At 36.8% G+C, this 20,470-nt stretch overlaps 1 protein-coding gene across 1 annotated transcript; it reads right to left on the minus strand.

Moving 5' to 3' along the window:
• Nucleotides 1-3,946: 3,946 nt before the first annotated feature.
• LOC309498918 (uncharacterized protein) lies at nt 3,947-19,134 on the minus strand. The gene is made up of 22 exons (XM_082169899.1): nt 19,008-19,134; nt 14,695-14,721; nt 14,271-14,567; nt 13,949-14,007; nt 13,170-13,260; nt 12,764-12,934; nt 12,436-12,462; nt 12,130-12,188; nt 11,362-11,452; nt 10,961-11,131; nt 10,027-10,182; nt 8,531-8,686; nt 7,440-7,643; nt 7,135-7,325; nt 7,015-7,033; nt 6,821-6,873; nt 6,698-6,740; nt 6,277-6,480; nt 5,949-6,142; nt 5,836-5,872; nt 5,630-5,670; nt 3,947-4,399 (listed from the first exon to the last, which is right to left on the minus strand). The coding sequence occupies exons 1-22, from the start codon at nt 19,063-19,065 to the stop codon at nt 4,397-4,399; spliced, it is 2,352 nt and encodes a 783-aa protein (XP_082026025.1). The 5' UTR covers nt 19,066-19,134; the 3' UTR covers nt 3,947-4,396.
• Nucleotides 19,135-20,470: the final 1,336 nt, after the last annotated feature.

Genomic DNA, 20,470 nt, shown 5'->3' on the forward strand with positions numbered 1-20,470 from the left:
GTAACACACTACGCCATCATGGATTAAAATCCTACAGCGCACACAAGGTCCTCCTGCTCAAGCCAGTGCATGTCCAGGCCCATCTGAAGTTTGCCAATGACCATCTGGATGATCCAGAGGAGGAATGGGAGAAGGTCATGTGGTCTGATGAGACAAAAATAAAGCTTTTTGGTCTAAACTCCACTTGCCGTGTTTGGAGGAAGAAGGAGGATGAGTACAACCCCAAGAACACCATCCCAACCGTGAAGCATGGAGGTGGAAACATCATTCTTTGGGGATACTTTTCTGCAAAGGGGACAGGACGACTGCACCGTATTGAGGGGAGGATGGATGGGGCCATGTATCGCGAGATCTTGGCCAACAACCTCCTTCCCTCAGTAAGAGCATTGAAGATAGGTTGTGGCTGGGTCTTCCAGCATGACAACGACCTGAAACACACAGCCAAGGCAACTAAGGAGTGCCTCTGTAAGAAGCATCTCAAGGTCCTGGAGTGGCCTAGCCAGTCTCCAGACCTGAACCCAATAAAAAATCTTTGGAGGGAGCTGAAAGTCTGTATTGCCCAGCGACAGCCCCGAAACCTGAAGGATCTGGAGAAGGTCTGGAGGAGTGTGCCAAAATCCCTGCTGCAGCGTGTGCAAACCTGGTCAAGAACTACAGGAAACGAATGATCTCTGTAATTGCAAACAAAGGTTTCTGTACCAAATATTAAGTTCTGCTTTTCTGATGTATCAAATACTTATGTCTTGCAATAAAATGCAAATTAATTACTTAAATCATACAATGTGATTTTCTGGATTTTTGTTTTAGATTCCGTCACTCACAGTTTTCACAAATTACAGACTTCTACATGCTTTGTAAGTGGGAAAACCTGCAAAATCAGCAGTGTATCAAATACTTGTTCTCCCCACTGTATCTGCGAGACGGAAGGCGGAAGGACCATCAGAATTGAGACTGGTTTCAACAATATAGGTGACCAGTTCAGAAAGAGCCATAGGAAAGATGGCTGGTTGAATCGTTTCACTCTGTGACTCTTTCTCAAGCCTTCTGAGGTTTCTCTCTGTTGTAAAGATGAATGAGACGCAATTGATGGTATTTCAGCTCCTGTGCAATGGCATCAGCACCACTTAGTTGAGACAATAATTTAGCATCATTCAGTGTTTGTGCACATTCATGTAGTCTGTCATTCAGTTGCAGTGTCATTACCTGACGTAGGTCAGATTCAGGAGATATGTTATCACAAAGAAAGCAAACCTGATCATCTAGACTTTTCTGCATCATGGTTCTGCGATGCTTTGTTTGGCCTTCATCTATCTCACTACATTGAGCATCGGATTGTTGCTTCTGGGCACGAAGTAACTTTGTGTTGTTGAACCGAAGTCGACAATTGTAGTGATACTTCGCTTGGTTCCTTCTCAAAGCTTCTATACCACCACCTTCATCCAGTCGTTCCAGGTCCAGGGTCATTGGCATTTTGTTCATCTTGTGTAAGAGTGGAATGTTGGTGGCAATCAATTTATAGCCATCATGTTGAGAAACATGATGGGTAGGTGGTGATTGGAGGGGTTCCTTTGTGTCTGTCTGACAAAGACAACATTTCTTCCAATCAGTTGGCCTCTTGGCTGACATGGGATTTTCATTTGCCATTTTGGGGGTTTGTTGTCTGATTAAGGCCGAGGGGTTATCCTTTTACCACCTCAATCATAGACATAGTACACATTCAGGTATGGGATACAACTAGGTACAGGTCACCTACACCTAGCCCGATCATTCATCCAGTGCCATTTAAGTCCCGTGTGATCTGTACACCTTCCAGGTAAGCATACATGAACAAGTCATGTATTGCCCCGCTTACCCTTGGCTCGGCTCTCGTTGTATTTTTCGGTGGCCAACGCCTTTTTCCCAAAAAGTGACCCTTAGAGAGTATCTGTGCCAAATTTCATGCTTCTATACCAATTTGAACGATTCTCTTGAAATATGCCATTAATCTGCTGCACTACCCAGTCAGTTGGGGGTCTGAGCAGGGGGGCAGGGTTTCATAGGTTTTCATAGGGTTTTATTTTGAAGTTTCCGCGGGCGCCGCCATTGGCTAGCGGACCATCACCTGCTGTTAGCATCCCATTGACTCCCATTCATTTTGGCGTCACTTTGACAGCGAATAACTTTACATCTGAGGCGTTTAAAGACTCCATTTGTCCATTATTTATTTATAAAGAAACACGAAAATGTATAAAAGGCTCCATTACCTTGTATCTTACGTTATGACCCCGTAGAAGCAGTTTTAGTAAAAATAGGCTAACGATTGCATCATAACCACGCGACTTTCTGTCGCACAGTAGAGAGATTACCGTATGGACAGGAGGAGAAGCTTGCAGGCAATCAGGGGGACGTGGAGGCAAAATGACAAAAATAATTCATCAGAATACTAAGCAAAAGTTGCTCCTGCTCCTAGCTCATGGACACCTCCTACTCACACTCTCCGTCTCTGCAAGTTTCGGAAGAGAATGATTCAGATTTCTCTTTGCACAGCTACTAGAAGACAGACGGGTTGCTCACGTCACATCTACGTCGTCAAGCTCAGTTTGAGTCTGCGCAGTACACTCAGCCATCAGGAAGTGAGTGCTTCTAATTGACTTCACTTTTCTCCGTTGAATCCAATCCAACGCTGTGTCTATTTCTTTTACTGTCTATGTAAAAGACTATACATGGACATTAAAGGCAATACATAGAGATATTGTACACCTAAAACAACACTATTTTTTTTTATGAGGCTAGCCTATGTGATTTACTTTCAAAGAGCAGACATACTGTAGCGGCCTACATACAGACATTCAATTGTCTTAATTTGACCAATATATTCATTTTAACTCGTTTTTATTGTACATTTTATTGCCTAATTTACAATGTTCACACAGCCCATAAAAAAACACTCCAAATTAATAAAATTTATTTTTTTGCAATAATCTTTTATTTAAAAAACAGAGCCAGATCCAGGAGGTTTTCATAAATATTAATATTAACTTTATATCTTTGGAAATAAGTAAAATAATATATATAAATGGACATATATAATATATCAATTTATATCTTTATTAATGCTTAGGCCTACATTTATATATGAAACTGTTGTGACCTGTGAATCATTTGCAGATAATAAATGTTGTGAATTTAAGACCTATTTATGCGTCTTTGTTGTTTGTGTTTGTTTGTAAATAATGTTATGTTGAGAATAAGAGTTTCTGTGTTGGAGTTTTGGGGGTCACCTGTGGATTGTAGTGGATTGAATTGTAGAGCAATTGAATTGTTGAAATATTGTTACTGAAAGTATTATATAACATAATTAAATAATTATTTTACTTTTCCAACTAATGTTCCAAGTCCAAAAAAGTACATACTTTCATATTAAGAACATTTATGTCAGGAATATTGTAAACTACATCAATTAAATAAATAAAAATTGGCTGTCAAAAATATTGGGAGCTGTCATTTAAAGTGAAAATGGCTTAAAGACACTTCAAGAAAATATTTATTTGTTATAAGCTTGTTCAATATTAAAATAGTTAAACATAAATATATTTTAGTTATATTTTGACTTTGGTGTTTAACATTAAAATTCCAGGAGTCTTTACAGTGGACCTTACATTTAAGATAAAGACTTTCAATATATTCTCATGAACCGCTAGCATCTCAGTTTTCATAGTCAGCTCTCATTAATAGGCTTGGTTTTTGTCTACATTACAAATTTCGTCTCGTATTGGCAAAACAAAGCTACACCCATGCTCCTAAACAGAATGATATAAAATAACTTTTAAAAAATGGCAAGTCAGAATGTATCTGTACATTTTAGGTCTACCAATTATTCTTTCAAACATTATTATTATTACTATAACCACCACAATAAATACACACCTTAGTACATTTCCACAGTTAAACAAAAGACGCAAACAGATTTTTACAGTTATACACCTTATTTACTGTGATTTGTAATGATCAGTATTTATTTATTTTTTATTACAGGCAAAGATTTAGAGGAAATGCACATTAGCAGATATAATCTATCAATACACCACAGAGATGAAATACAGTATATTAAAACAGACACCACCAAGATACTTCAATGAAAGTCTTTCAAAGAAATACAAAAAAAACCAAAAAAAAAAAACTTATATCTATTTGCCTCTATATGAACATAAAGCATTGCATTGACACAAGAACTGAACATTAGTTTGATGGTCATTCAAGAGCTTTGCCAAGCAGCAAGGTGGCGAGAGTTTTACTTCTTTTGTTTTTCATAGGATATACAGTATGTAGCTCTCAGAGGCACAGGATCTTTCTGGAGCGGATGGAGCGATAGGTGTGTATTTATCTTCAGTCTCATTCTGCTCCCACTCCTTAATGATCACTAAAATATACAAAGCACAGACTTTACTGTTATTGTGATGTACAATTAATCATTTGAGACATACTGTCTAAAGTCTGCAATATATAATATCAGGTCACCTTATCTGCTGTAGAAAGTTTGAGACTTTATACATTTCATTTCTGTTTATTTGGCAGCCACTCAATTTTTCCTCACTAGATTTTTTTCAGATACTTGCTATTAAATATTTTTAATTCTGTGTCCCACTGAATAAGATGAACATTTCACTGTCCTTTATCATCAGTGAAGACCCCAAACACCGTGTCCCACTGAATAAGATGAACATTTCACTGTCCTTCATCATTAGTGAAGACCCCAAACACCCATGATACAATGATATCAGTTGCATGCAATAGTCAAATACCATCTCACTGAGTCACAGTACAGTATACTGTAAATACAATATTGTATACATACCTGGTCCACTCACACAGCCCCTGTTGTTAGTTCACACTATATTATTATGAAGCCTGTCTGGGTCAGGTTTTCACTAAGTATAATTTTTGTACCAGACAGTTTTTGTACTAGAAAGTTTGCACTTAATCTCTTCCCAAAAGTCATGTTATCGAAGTAGAGTGTGATATAAATAAAATAAAAAGCCTCAGACCACTCATAAATCCATTCCGTGCAAATGGATCTTTTTTTTTGCTCACCAGAGACAAAGGAACAGTTATTTTCATTGGTTATTTTTGATAAATTTCAGTAACATGTAAAGGGGGGAATTTACAGTCTCCACTCGTATAACGTACAAAAAAATAGCACCTTGTTTTAAAAATGAATGAGATGACACGCATGACATTTTCTCATAGGGATGCAAGCTTGTCCCCTTTCAGCGAAATTCGCTGTTTTGAACTTAAAATATCCAGTTTTACACGCTCATAAATCCTCTAATTATAACAAGCAAAGCGTAGACACAACGTAAATAAGAGATTTGTTGTGCAGTGTGTAGTTAGATATTGATAATGAAAGTTTGATTATGACAGTCTTTGTTCCTGTTAATATAGTGTCTGAAATGAATAAGATAATTTAGTGAATTATTTTGTTCATTTAAAATGTAATCTTATAAATGACAACTTATTAAATTACATCAGTTCCTCATGCCAAACTAGGACCTCAGAAAGCTGTTGAATGTTCTGAAATACTTGAATCTGTTTTACAGAATTTTTTTAGACAGTAAATTTTAGTATTAAGCAAAAGTGAGTTTGTTCTTACCCGTGAAAACCAACTTGAAACACCGGAGGTTCTCCGTTTGTCTGTTTTAAATAAAGAACAGTTTTACAATTATTGTTTTCCTGTGAATTAGGACATACAGCAGCAAAAACTAAAATCATAAGCATCCTATTTTCTATATTAAAGAACTTTTTTTTCTTTTGATCAAATATATTTTTATTTATTGATAAAAAGTGACGTAAACCTACTTTGAAATAAAGATATTTGGATGCCTATTTCCCCTCCCTAAAATAAAATGCAACATGAGCTTAATTAGTCAACAGTAACATGTTCGAACATTTCAGAGCATCTTGTTAAATACCTTCTCCTTTAACCAGTTCACAGCTTTTTCAATTGCATCTGTATTCTTCTGACACTTCAGTAATCCTGTATCCTCATAGAACAGACAGTCCACTGTGAGAATGTCTGTCCTGTTGACACATCTGCTGCTGTCTGGTACTGTTTTCTCTGGGTCAAACGTGTGATGAAGCACCACTAGAACAACCAGCTTAGAGTCTGTTCAAGGACATAAACAAATCTATTGAAGATGAATTCATCTGAAATACTTATAAATGTATAACCTTGAGTCAAAAAAACAAAACAAAATTTTTTTTTTTTTTTTTTTTACAAAAGTGTGATGATCAAATAACCTGTAGAGTGATTGAATTTGTTCAGTGCTGCGTCGATGTCAGTTCCAGTTCGAGAAACAATAGGACAGAAAAGCAAAATAATGTTACCCTCGTCCACATTACTAACTTCCTTCAGATTCTCAATTCGGTCTCCCAGACTGGCAATAAATTTCTTGTCACAGTTATTTGTCTTTCCAGCCAAAATGGAGCACACTTTGACCCGCTCTGGAAAATGAATTGGTATGAATCAAGTAAAACAGGGGAATGTACAAATGAGATCATAAAAATAATGCAAGATAATAACAACAGTTTTAAAAATCAATTCCATTCTCTGGAATGCTGTCCTGAAAGATGAGTTATTCTGATCTAATATCAAAAAGTCAAGAATGTAATGTGTGACTAAACAAGCTGTTGTGTAATCCATCATAAGATAAAAACTTACTTCTCGGCTTCTTTATTCCCCTTTGCTGCGATTCATCTTCATGCTACAGACACACAACTTATGTTGAAATGTATTCACAGTATAAGGTGTTTACCAGAGAAAATATAAGAGTTAAAAATTTACCTTATTTGATTTGTGTGAGCTTTCCCTGTCTTGATATCGTTTTTGTCCCAGCCCTGGGTTTGTAAAACATTTTGTGGTAAAATCAGTGGAAAAGTAGGTAAAATGATCAGCAACATATAAATAATACAGATTAAATCAAATGGGGTTATATTTGCTGTTAAAAAGTGACTTTAACCTACTTTGACGTAGAGATATTTCGACACCTGCACACCCCTGCAGAGAACGATTACAACATGAGCTTGCTAAGAGCACAGTGACTTATTTTTCTAATTAAATTTATCAGAGCATATTTTACAGAACATCTCGTCAAATACCTTCTCTTTTAACCAGTTCACAGCTTTGTCAATTGCCTCTGAATTCTTCTGACACTCCAGTAATGTATCCTCATAGAACAGACAGTCCACTGTGAGAATGTCTGTCCCGTTGAGACTTCTGCTGCTGTCTGGTACTGTTTTCTCTGGCTCAAACGTGTGATGAAGCACCACTAGAACAACCAGCTTAGAGTCTGTTCAAGGAAATAGACAAATTTGTCTAATGTCCTCACGATAAAAACTTCATGTATATTCTGAATAATAAAAACATTATTACTTAAAATAGAGTGAAAATATATTCAAACAACCTGTCTTGCCATTGAATCTTTTAAGTGCTTCATCAATATCAGTTCCAGTTCGGGAAACCGCAATACAGAAAACCAAAATAATGTTACTCTCTTCCACTGTATCAACTTCCCTCAGATTCAGAAGAATTCCGCTTTCCAATTTGCCAGTAAATTGTTTATCAGCGTCATTTGGTTTACTGTTCCGATATATGAACACTTTGACATCTGGAAAATGTAATAGCATAGTAAAAAAAGAAAAGAAAAAGAGAGAGACAAGAAAATCACATGTTATGGATATGCAGTTCATGTCTATTCTGACTACACATTATCTAATTTTCACCCAAATGTACAGTGTATCAGCCTTTTAACCTTATATTATGACATGCATAACAACATTACAGTTTCTGTTCTTTCTTTCCCATGAAAATTACATTACATAACTAGCTAATCGGTGTCTATGTTAACATGTCAAGACTGAGACTGAAGAAATCTGTAACATTGTCTTTCTATCATTTACTCTAATGATTGCCCTTTAAATGACAGTGTTCCTAGCAGATATGATAAATACATTCTAGAATGTGTGATACATTGCAACATTCTTTGTTATCTACTCTGAATGCACAGCCCTCATTTCTTAATTGTTATAATTTAAACCTCTTCATTCTTTCAGTATTTGAAGATGAAATCTCATGAAATTACCTCATGAAATTATCATCAGACAATATTTAAAGCCACTCAGAAGAATGATGAATTGTCTTCAACAAATGGATGTTCTAAATAAATCTTACCTGAATCCCTGTCTAGAAGATCAGTTAAATTAACAGTAATAACAGATCAGTTTTATATGATTCCATACGTCCTGCATTAACTGAAACCTTGATCATGGCTGACCTTGTCCATCCACTATCTTCGTGTGGATATGCATGTTCATGTAAAGATTTAACTTTGGAATACACAAAAATGATTTATTTAGATGTATCCTGAAAAACTATAAATGTGACATACACACCCACCATTGTCCAGTAATTTCTGATTTGAACAGAACTCTTTCTGATCTGTTATTTTATTTTCTGGTTTGGTTTCCTGTTTCTCTGGTTTACTGGTTTCCATACCTGTCATTGTTTCCACTGGGAGTCTCGTGTTGTCAGTTATCTGTTTGCTCAAATCCTCCTGTTGCATGTCGTTCTCCACAGTCTGTGCCTTTTTCTCTGCCTGCAGCTCTGCAGCATTCATATTCTGAGGATCTTTTTTCTGTTCATCTCTTTTTTCTAGATTACAGAAAACTACACATAATTCCCGATTTAAAAAAAATCAAGCATATTCTATCTTTAAAGGAACACGCCGACTTTTTGGGACTTTGGCTTATTCACCGTATCCCCCAGAGATAGATAAGTCCATACATACCATTTTCATCTCCGTGCGTGCTGTAACTCTGTCTGACCTAGCTTAGCACAAAGACTGGAGGTAAATGGCTCCAGCTAGCATACTGCCTAGAGCCCTGCACGGGGCAAAACATCCAGCCCTAACCGAGACCTGGCCCGTGGTGTTCAAGCCCTAATCCGGCCCCAGCCCGAGAACGTCTGCAATTTTTCAGCCCGAACCCGACCCGAGACCAACATCAATATCACTTGGAGCTCTCTCTGACGCGCGCTCTCTGATGCGCGCTGTCTCTGCTAGACGCACACACATACACACACACGCTACTAGGTAAAATTGTATTATAGGCCTCAAACATAACTACAACCACTGACAATTATGCCCACAAATATTAATACAGACTGTCCATTACAGAGAAGCATAAGCATGCAGTAGAGAATATAGCCAAATGTGATCCAGCAGTAAATAAAGATTTACGGCCTACCTTTTTTTGATGTCAAGTAGCCTAACTTTACTGAAGAACAACGTTTCAAAGAACTCTTCGCCAACTGGCTAACGTTAAATAATGATAAAAATATAATAAAGAAAAAAAAAATCAGTTGAACTGAGTAGGCTCATTCACTGTTTATTTGCGATTGTTGTGAAGAAAAAGAATAGCATCCACTTATGAAGGCTTCAGGCTCGGTAATAAAATCAAAACTCTTTCAAAATGCAGCTTTTCCTGAAGTATTGGGAACTTTAAGTAACTCCTTACGCTTTAACTTCTCCCTGATGCTCTGCATGGTCAACTGTCACCTAATGCATTGCACACGCGTCAAAACTTGCCCCATTGAAGTCAACAGGGTGCAAATTTTAAAAAGAGGATAACACGGTGTAGGCAACACCGATTTTTGTCGTTGTTCTATGTACTGACAGCACTCCAAATTTACAAAAAAATTAGCTCAATGTTAAAATTGACCGGAGTTCTCCTTTAATAAACGTTCATAAACAAGATAACCACTTTTGACTTATTCTGTATTGAATAAATAAATCAAGTGTCCTGTTTTCAAACTTCTTTAAGCTTTGTTATTGTTTTTCAGATGGAGTCTAATGAGTTCCTTGTGTCTGTCATGATCATTGACAAAAAAATATGAAATGAGTCCTAACAGATCTTACCTGCCAATAAAGCAGAATTTGCCATTTTTATTTTCTGGTTTGGTTTCCTGTTTCTCTGGTTTACTGGTTTCCATACCTGTCATTGTTTCCACTGGGGGTCTCGTGTTGTCAGTTATCTGTTTGCTCAAATCCTCCTGTTGAATGTCGTTCTCCACAGTCTGTGCCTTTTTCTCTGCCTGCAGCTCTGCAGCATTCATATTCTGAGGATCTTTTTTCTCTGCATCTCTTTTTTCTAGATTACAGAAAACCGAACAATTCCCGAAAAAAAAAAAAAAAAATCAAGCATATTATATCTTTAATAAACGTTCATAAACAAGATAACCACATTTGATTTATTCTGTATTGAATAAATGAATCAAATGTCCTGTTTTCAAACTACTTTAAAGGGATACTCCATAATTTTTTCATATTAAACTATGTTATTCCCTTAACTAAGACGAGTTGATACATACCCCTCTCATCTCAGTGCGTGCACTTAATCGCTCTGGCGCGCGGTGACACTTTGATGCACTTAGCTTAGCCCAGTATATTCAATGGTATCTAACAGCAATGAATTTAGAAGTGACCAAACACATCAACGTTTTCCTATTTAAAAACAGTTACACGAGTAGTTATACGACCAAGTAGGGTGACACAAAATAAAACGTGGCGCTTTTCTAAAAAAGGATAACTATAATGTATGGCGGAATAGCACTTTTGGGAATACTTCGACTCGGCACAGTAAAAAGTCACGCCTGATCCTCTTCCTCTCACTTCTGTCAATAGTGGGAAGAGGATCAGGCGTGACTTTTTACTGCGCCGGCTAAGCTAAGTGCATCAAAGTGTCACCGCGCGCCAGAGCGATTAAGTGCACGCATTGAGATGAGAGAGGTATGTATCAACTCGTCTTAGTTAAGGGAATAACATAGTTTAATATGAAAAAACGGTGGAGTATCTGGCTTATAAAAGTATCTCTTTTATTTTATTTTCTGGTTTGGTTTCCTGTTTCTCTGGTTTACTGGTTTCCATACCTGTCATTGTTTCCACTGGGGGTCTCGTGTTGTCAGTTATCTGTTTGCTCAAATCCTCCTGTTGAATGTCGTTCTCCACAGTCTGTGCCTTTTTCTCTGTCTGCAGCTCTGCAGCATTCATATTCTGAGGATCTTTTTTCTCTGCATCTCTTTTTTCTAGATTACAGAAAACCGAACAATTCCCGGTTTAAAAAAAAAATCCAGCATATTATATCTTTAATAAACGTTCATATACAAGATAACCACATTTGATTTATTCTGTATTGAATGAATAAATCAAGTGTCCTGTTTTCAAACTACTTTAAGCTTTGTTATTGTTTTTCAGATGGAGTCTAATGAGTTCCTTGTGTCTGTCATGATCATTGACAAAAAAATATGAAATGAGTCCTAACAGATCTTACCTGCCAATAAAGCAGAATTTGCCATTTTTATTTTCTCCTTATCAGTCCATTCTCTGTCGACCCGTTGAAGAGAAGAACATTGTCCAAAAACCTTTTATGAAATATGAACTGTGTGAAAACTCATATGACCGTTTAGGTTGATGATACAAGTATTGTTGAATATAGTAAGAATATAATCTAACTACTATACAAGTGAATAATCAAATTCCACTTGGTTTGATGATCCAACACTCTCAGAAAAAAAAGTGCAATGACGTTACATTCAGGGGTGCGACAGCGTGTTAAAGGGGCAGTACCTTTAAAGGTACATCTTTGTACCTGCTTTACCCCTCAAAGGCTCATTGTGTACACTACTCTAATAATATGCACCGTTTAGGTGTAGATAATGTACAAAGTTGCCCGTTTAAGGGTACTGCCCTAGTGGCAAGCTGTAACTGCAAATGTTTTTGACAGTAAACTAAGAAGACAAAATTGGACAACAATAACAATGTTCTACTTAACGTGCTCTGGATGATTATAATCAATAAAACAAGATTAAAGAAATCCTCACTGAATGAAGGTGTGGACCTTTTGAGGTTTTGCATTAAGAAATGCAGAAGTTTTTTTTTTTTTTACAATGACAGTTGGAAAGAAAATTATTTAAATAATAATTATTGGAGCTAATTTCTTATTTGTTTCAAAAATATTGGGGGGGGGGCTGTATTTATGTATACAAAATATTGTAATAAAAATACTGTATTTAAAGTAAAATGTATATTTTCCTGTTACCTTTTCGGAACTTTGTCTGTTTGTTTGTGGCAGCACAGTCTGATCTTCATGAGTCACAGCTGAGTCACAGTAAAATCACAATTAAACAGTTAAAGTAATAGAGTAATCAGAAAAAAATGTGATTGGATGGTTTATTCATTTTAGTTTAGTTTTTTTCTTGGCACATTGGTCTTAAAAATAAATGTGATCAATAGGTCTCATTTCTCAGTTCAGTGACAAACCAGCACTTACTGTAGCAATCCTCTAGATTTCAGTATTTTTTATTATGAAGGAAAATAAAATAAAATAAATTTTAACAGAACTTACTGTTGCTATCAACTTCCATTTTTTCTCCTAAACAGGAACATGACACAAAGTGACAAAGAATGAGCTTTAAGCTTTGAGTGCCATGAAGGGTAATGAGAAGGGGTGCGAAGCCCTGATTTCTAACATGAGCATATTGATTTGGCATTTCAGTTTCAATTTCAGTATGCTTTATTATGAATAGAATTCTAATAGAAAATAGATAACTATAAATGTGACATACACCCCTCCCCATTGTCCAGTAATTTCTGATTTGAACAGAACTCTTTCTGATCTGTTATTTTATTTTCTGGTTTGGTTTCCTGTTTCTCTGGTTTACTGGTTTCCATACCTGTCATTGTTTCCACTGGGGGTCTCGTGTTGTCAGTTATCTGTTTGCTCAAATCCTCCTGTTGCATGTCGTTCTCCACAGTCTGTGCCTTTTTCTCTGTCTGCAGCTCTGCAGCATTCATATTCTGAGGATCTTTTTTCTGTGCGTCTCTTTTTTCTAGATTACAGAAAACTATACACACAATTCCCGATTTAAAAAAAAAAATCAAGCATATTATATCTTTAATAAACGTTCATATACAAGATAACCACATTTGATTTATTCTGTATTGAATAAATAAATCAAGTGTCCTATTTTCAAACTTCTTTAAGCTTTGTTATTGTTTTTCAGATGGAGTCTAATGAGTTCCTTGTGTCTGTCTTGATCATTGACAAAAATATATGCTATTAGTCCAAACAGATCTTACCTGCCAATAAAGCAGAATTTGCCATTTTTATTCTCTCCTTATCAGTCCATTCTCTGTCGATCCGTTGAAGAGAAGAACATTGTCCAACAACCTTTTATGAAATATAAACTGTGTGAAAACTCATATGACCGTTTAGGTTGATGATACAAGTATTGTTGATTATAGTAAGAATATAATCTAACAACTGTACAAGTGAATAATCAAATTCCACTTGGTTTGATGATCCAACACTCTCAGAAAAAAAATGTGCAATGACGTTACATTCAGGGGTGCGACAGCGTGTTAAAGGGGCAGTACCTTTAAAGTTACATCTTTGTACCTGCTTTACCCCTCAAAGGCTCATTGTGTACCATTACACTACTCTAATAATATGCACCGTTTAGGTTTAGATAATGTACAAAGTTGCCCATTTAAGGGTACTGCCCTAGTGGCAAGCTGTAACTGCAAATGTTTTTGACAGTAAACTAAGAAGACAAAATTGGACAACAATAACAATGTTCTACTTAGCGTGCTCTGGATGATTATAATCAATAAAACAAGATTAAAGAAATCCTCACTGAATGAAGGTGTGGACCTTTTGAGGTTTTGCATTAAGAAATGCATAGAAGTTTTTTTTTTACAATGACAGTTGGAAAGAAAATTATTGTAATAATTATTATTGGAGCTAATATCTTATTTGTTTCTTAAATATTGGGGGGGCGGGGGGTTCTGTATTTATGTATAAACAATATTGTAATAAAAATACTGTATTTAAAGTAAAATGTATATTTTTCTGTTACCTTTTCAGAACTTTGTCTGTTTGTTTGTGGCAGCACAGTCTGATCTTCATGAGTCACAGCTGAGTCACAGTAAAATCACAATTAAACATTTAAAGTAATAGAATAATCAGAAAAAAATGTGATTGGATGGTTTATTCATTTTAGTTGGTTTTTTTTAGGTTTTTTTGGCACATTGGTCTTAAAAATAAATTCGATCAATAGGTCTCATTTCTCAGTTCAGTGACAAACCAGCACTTACTGTAGCAATCCTCTAGATTTCAGTTCATTTTGACAGGAGATTAGAGCTTATGTACAGTAGAATGAGGTTATATGAAACACTCACCTTTTTTTACTGTTATCTCCTCTGTTCTGTCTTCACTGGTAATCTGACACAGGTAATCACCATCATCTAATTTCTTTAGTTGTAAAGACACATTTCCTTTCTCCAGCTCCTCCCTGGGTAGTCTCGCTCCCTCATAGTCCACCCCCTCTATCAACCGTTCATTCTTATAGTAACAAACACAGTTTGTCTCCTTAAACCACCTGATCTCCATGTCAACAGCACTGATTTCAGGAGACAGCTTACACAGAATGGTGCCATCTGATTGAGCTGCCTCACACAAAACTATCTCGAACTCATCTGTGTTGAGAAAAAAAGAGAAAAATGTGGACTTACATAAATAATACTTATATCATATTAATTGTATTTAATTAAATTTTTTATTATGAAGGAAAATAAAAATAAAATAAATTTTAACAGAACTTACTGTTGCTATCAACTTCCATTTTTTCTCCTAAACAGGAACATGGCACACAAAGTGACACAGAATGAGCTTTGAGCTTTAAGTGCCATGAAGGGTAATGAGAAGGGGTGCAAAAAGCCCTGATTTCTAACATGAGCATATTGATTTGGCATTTCAGTTTCAATTTCAGTATGCTTTATTATGAATAGAATTCTAATTCTAATAGGCACCTCTCGCTGTTACACAGACTGAACAATCAAAATAGTCGGTACCCGTTCACACAGTGATTTTTTGAAGTCAAACAATGTGAACTTGCGACGGACACACTGACAACTGACATAGGCCTACTCTAATTTTTCAAAGGACAGACACTTTTTTTTTCTTCTTCTTTCCCCCCAAACAGTTGTCCAATTTGTTGTCCAATTTTGTCTTACTGTCAACAAACATTTGCAGTTACAGAATTGTAAGTTATTTTCAGTCAGACCCCTGTCTGACCCATAACAAATAAATAAAAACAAGTAGGCCTACATGGAATTGTACATGGAATTGTTAAAAACTACTTTTAAGTGGTTTATCTCTGATGATTGACAATTAATATACAGTTATGGACTTGATGATGATAAATAATAATTTTTGTTTGATATTGAAAACTGTTTGGGGGGTTATTTTATGTCGCTCCGTGCACGACGACCGATTACGTTCGAACTTGAGCGTGTGGGCCAGTACTTCCGGTGATCTGACAGCGAGAGCGGGAGACAACAGCGACCGAGTTCCATTACCACAGAGATATTTTTTTCACAATGAGTGTTTTTAGGATTCAAGAGAGGTGACTTGCCTTTCAGAGGGTGTATTTCACCTGTGCATTTCTATGCTTTCTATTACTGCATTTATTTTGTGCAAGTGAGATGAGTGAAGACCATCTGTTTCATAAATCATTATCTGTCTGGTGTTTATAACACATACAGTATTGTACTACGTGTAAAATATACACAAACTTACCTAAATTAATTGTACCTACAGTTAAAAATGTAAATGTAAAATATTTGATGATAATATTGATCGAGCAATTGATGTAAAAGTAAAAATATATGCACAGAATTGAGAAAATAGTATTTATGGAGATAAATTGTAGCCTATCTCAGGGCAAACATGTGAATGTTCACGGTGCATTTTATGCAAACAACTCAAATAGTAGCTGTAACTCTATATTTACAGTAGGCATAACTGTCATTGCGTTTGTGTATGCAGCATGAGTCAAATACAATCTATTGTTCGTGAACAGTTATATTTCATTCATTAATCTGACTATGCATCCGTGCATTTAATTGCCATTGGCTCGTGTGATGGTAATATGGATCTTAGTAGTATTTTAAGTGATAATTGATTCTATAAACAACTATAAAAGATCATTTTCGGCTTTCTCCGGCTCCCTGCACCGGGCGTAATGCGAAAGCGGAAGTGTCTACCCGCACACTCGCTGATCCGAAAACCAAAATGGCGGCCACGTGCAACTAGCCCATTAAAGGAGAACTCTGGTCAATTTTAACATTGAACTCATTTTTTTGCAAATTTGGAGTGCTGTCAGTACAGAGAACAACGACAAAAATCGGTGTTGCATACACCGTGTTATCCATAGATATCATATAAAGGCTAGATGTCTTAAGGCGGAGTCACTTCCGGCATCACCGGCGGCCATCTAACCACAGGGGAGCAGTGAAATAAGGTGAGTGATCAGCACGCACAAAAATCCTCTTATCTCGCTGAAATCTTGACGGATTTACAAACGGTTTGGTTTCTTACAAACGTTATTAACGTGGCTATAATTCCGAATGCTTGAACATTTATGTTATAATTATTCATATGTATGCAGTGTCATAGCTACATCTCTGACGTTTATAACAAACCAAACCGTTTGAAAATCGGTAGAAAATTGAGCAAGTTATGGTTATTTAAAAGTAAATGCACCATGTTACGAGTGAGCGAGCACACTGTGGTATGATGGCCGCCGTGTGCGGACGTCGACCTCCATTGGCCAGCAGCGCGCACAAGACATCTAGCCTTTATATGATATCTATGGTGTTATCCTCTTTTTAAAATTTGCACCCTGTTGACTTAAATGGGGAAAGTTTTAAACCTGCTTTTAGACTCTTAACATCCTTGATGTGTCATTACAAGTGCCCAGCCATGTGAGTGATTCCTTCAGAGTGAACACGGTGAATCTGACAGCAGTAGATGTGAAAGATATGAAGAAAAGTGATGTTAATTCAGCCAGCGCACATACCTGTATTTACTTCCTGTTTTCGATCGAAGTCCACAGTAGTCGATTGTCGAGTTCTCCACTGTTGCTTAGTTACCTATGATCACGCGCGTGAACTTGACAATCGACTACTGTGGACTTCGACCGAAAACAGGAAGTTCATCACGCGAGTCATTTGGCCAATCACAGTCAAGATAACGGCAGCGTCTTCTTTGAAAAGCCCCTGGCTGTAGCTTTCCCGCGGATGATTTCAAGTTAGTGAACATGTTTAACATTAACGTTATAATGGAAAGTAAGCTTGTCGGCAAGCGGGAAGGAAGTCGACCGGAAGTTGAAGCCGGCCGCGTGCCACCATCTTGTAGCAGAACTTCACCTGCTGTTAGCATCCCATTGACTCCCATTCATTTTGGCGGCACTTTGACAGCGAATAGCTTCACATCTGAGGTGTTTAAAGACTCCATTTGTCCATTATTTATTTCTAAAGAAACACGACAATGTATAAAATGCTCCATTACCTTGTAGCTTATGTTATGGCCCCGTAGAAGCAGTTTTTGTAAAAGTAGGCTAACGATTGCACGCGACTCTCTGTCGCACAGTAGAGAGATTACCGTATGGACAGGAGGAGAAGCTCGCGGGCAATCAGGGAGACGTGGAGGCAAAATGACAAAATAATTAATCAGAATACCGTGGACACCTCCTACTCACGCTCTCCGTCTCTGCAAGATTCGGAAGGGAATGATTCAGATTTCTCATGCCACAGCCACTAAAAGACAGACGGGTTGCTCACGTCACATCTACGTCGTCAAGCTCGGTTTGAGTCTGCGCGTCAGGAACGGAAGTCCTAAAAAATCGCTAAAAATGGGCTTCACTTGTCTCAAATGAGATGGCTCTGTCCACTTCTTATACTGTCTATGCTTGTCGGCTACTCAGCTAAAATAAGATCAGAAAATTGTGTTGTTAGCCTACAATGTTAGTTCAATGTGAAGGATTTTGGCAAGGCTATCTCATTCCACTGCATTACAGTGTTAATTTCGTTGACGAATAATTTTCGTTATTATTTTCATCAACGACATTTTTCACAGACGAAACCGAGACGATAAAGGAAATTATAAAAACTAGTTTTGAATGACAAAAACTATGACGAAAATCTATTGACATTTTCGTCAACGAATAAAAACTAGACGAAAATGTTAGATAGTGACGATTTGGGAAGCGATCCATTCAGAACTGATAGTAGATGCGCACATTTGTACTGTAACGTGCTGAAGTACCCAGTGGGACACGATCGAGTTGGCATGCGCTGCATGTCTCATGTCTCATCTTTCTGTGCGCACGCACACCCGACCCGAAGCGTGCAGCCATAGACACCTATTCAGCGCGCGAGTACTGAATTGAGCTCTGTTTCGTGTCTGAATGGACAAATACACAACAACATTATGTCTAAATGTCCGTTTTGGAGAGTATTCACGTAAAATATGTCGGTTATGTCTTAAACAGTTGTGAGTGTATGTATCGGATGTGCATCAGTGCAATTCTGGATCCGCATGTCATTGGAAATGATCCGATGTCTTAAAGTGACAGTGGGTGATAAACCTAAAATGTGTTATAAAATGTGTCACGTTTTAGTATGTCTCCTTAAGTCGATTTCAAATATCAACAGTCGACTGGCTGCACCTTTAAACCACATGCAGACACTGCATTGCAAAGACCCGCTTGTAGACGACTGGCGACGCCCTGGTAATAATTCAGTCCGATTCGTGAACAAATCCTTCAGACAATCGGTCAAACGCTTCATCTAAACGATTTGACATTGCTAATCGAAAATCGAAAGTAGATCTTTGTTTGCAGCCCATATTGCCATATATGGCCTAGGCATTGCAGATACATATGAGGCTGTTGATAGATAGAGCTATGAAGGACTATTTGTGCATAAAGAGGACTGTCTTCTCTAATTGACCAAACCTTCAGTGGCTGATGCTGCCAGAAACTGCTGATTGAAACTGTGCCAGATGTAGGGTATTTTAAAATCGTCACACGAGTTGATGAGACGAAAATGAAAATAAATTACAATAGATGTTACCTTGTAGATTTCGGTTGTTAATTGACATGTTGTGTATGGTTAGCATGCATGTTAGCATTCTTACCCATCTTCAAATCTTCTGCCTCAGCTGAAGTGCAGCGCAGAACTGATTCTGAGCGGAACAACCCTATGGGAACAACCCGTCACACTGGTCTGATCGCAGAGGGAAAATTCTTTCACTTTCACTTTCTCGTAACTGCTAAACACCTCCCACGCACTATTTCAATTGCAAACCGACACGTAGCTTTTGCTTTTTATATCAACACGGCTTTTTTTTTTTTTTATCCTGGGTGTTTCTATTAGATTGTGACTCCAGCACACCGCATTTGTATTTTTAAAATGAATTATTAAGACTAAATAAATTGGGCATAGAGAGAGAAATATTTAATATGAATAATAAAGCAAATGCCTAGATGTTGCCAGCTGTTACATATGGAATGAATGACACTAAAAAAACAAGTTAACTTGGTCCAAGGGAATTACCCTCCGTTTTTGCACATTTGGTATCATCCTTGTAGTCTATAACCTGACCCTGCAAGGAGGATAAAAACAGACTCATGCATTTAATAACACATATTTTTTGACAACTTCTAGGCTTCATTCTACCAATAACATGTAGACATATTATCACGATCATATAATGATTTGAAAATAAAAGATGATTTTTTGATTTTTGATCGCCTTTGATTTTATTTTCCTCTAAACGATGGAACAAAAACTTGACCGCAGCACTTTCCAAAACATCCGTTTTTAATATTTGGTGTTTTTAAAAATGTTATAGATTTAAGTCAAATGAGAATTGCTAAAATTATTGAATATATTTTGAGACAAAGGTCTTCATAATTTTCAAACTTCATAAGTTTTATTCAAAGTAATTAAAGAAACAATTTTTCAATAACAGAAGAATATGTTAAAGTAGGCCTATGGGGTAAAACGCACACCTGCTGTTGGTGCGAAGGGCACAATAATCCACATGATAATAAATAGCTGGTTGACTTTTCCATTTGTTGACGATACATTCAGATGGTAAATAATATATTAAGTTGGGTGTCCACCTTAGAGATAATCACCATATTTACAATGAAACCATAATATATATATACACACACACACACACACACACACACACACACACACACACACACACACACACACACACACACACACACACACACACACACACACACACACACACACACACACACACACACACACACACACACACAAAATGATATTAATCATATCATATTATAAAATATAATTTATTGTTGCTGTAAATCTATATTATATTATTATGGGATCTCTCTCCATCAATGCTTTCAGAACCTTGGTTTGACAGCAGCTGTCGTGGAAATTTTAAACTGTATATTAAACTAACCATGTTTCTAACATCTATCTAACCTTATAACTTTAACATCTAACATGGGAACAGGATGTACTGTATGAAACCAATGGAAAACTTG

The sequence above is a fragment of the Leuciscus leuciscus genome, assembly GCF_965113295.1.
Source record: "Leuciscus leuciscus genome assembly, chromosome: 5".
NCBI classification, from domain to species: domain Eukaryota; kingdom Metazoa; phylum Chordata; class Actinopteri; order Cypriniformes; family Leuciscidae; genus Leuciscus; species Leuciscus leuciscus.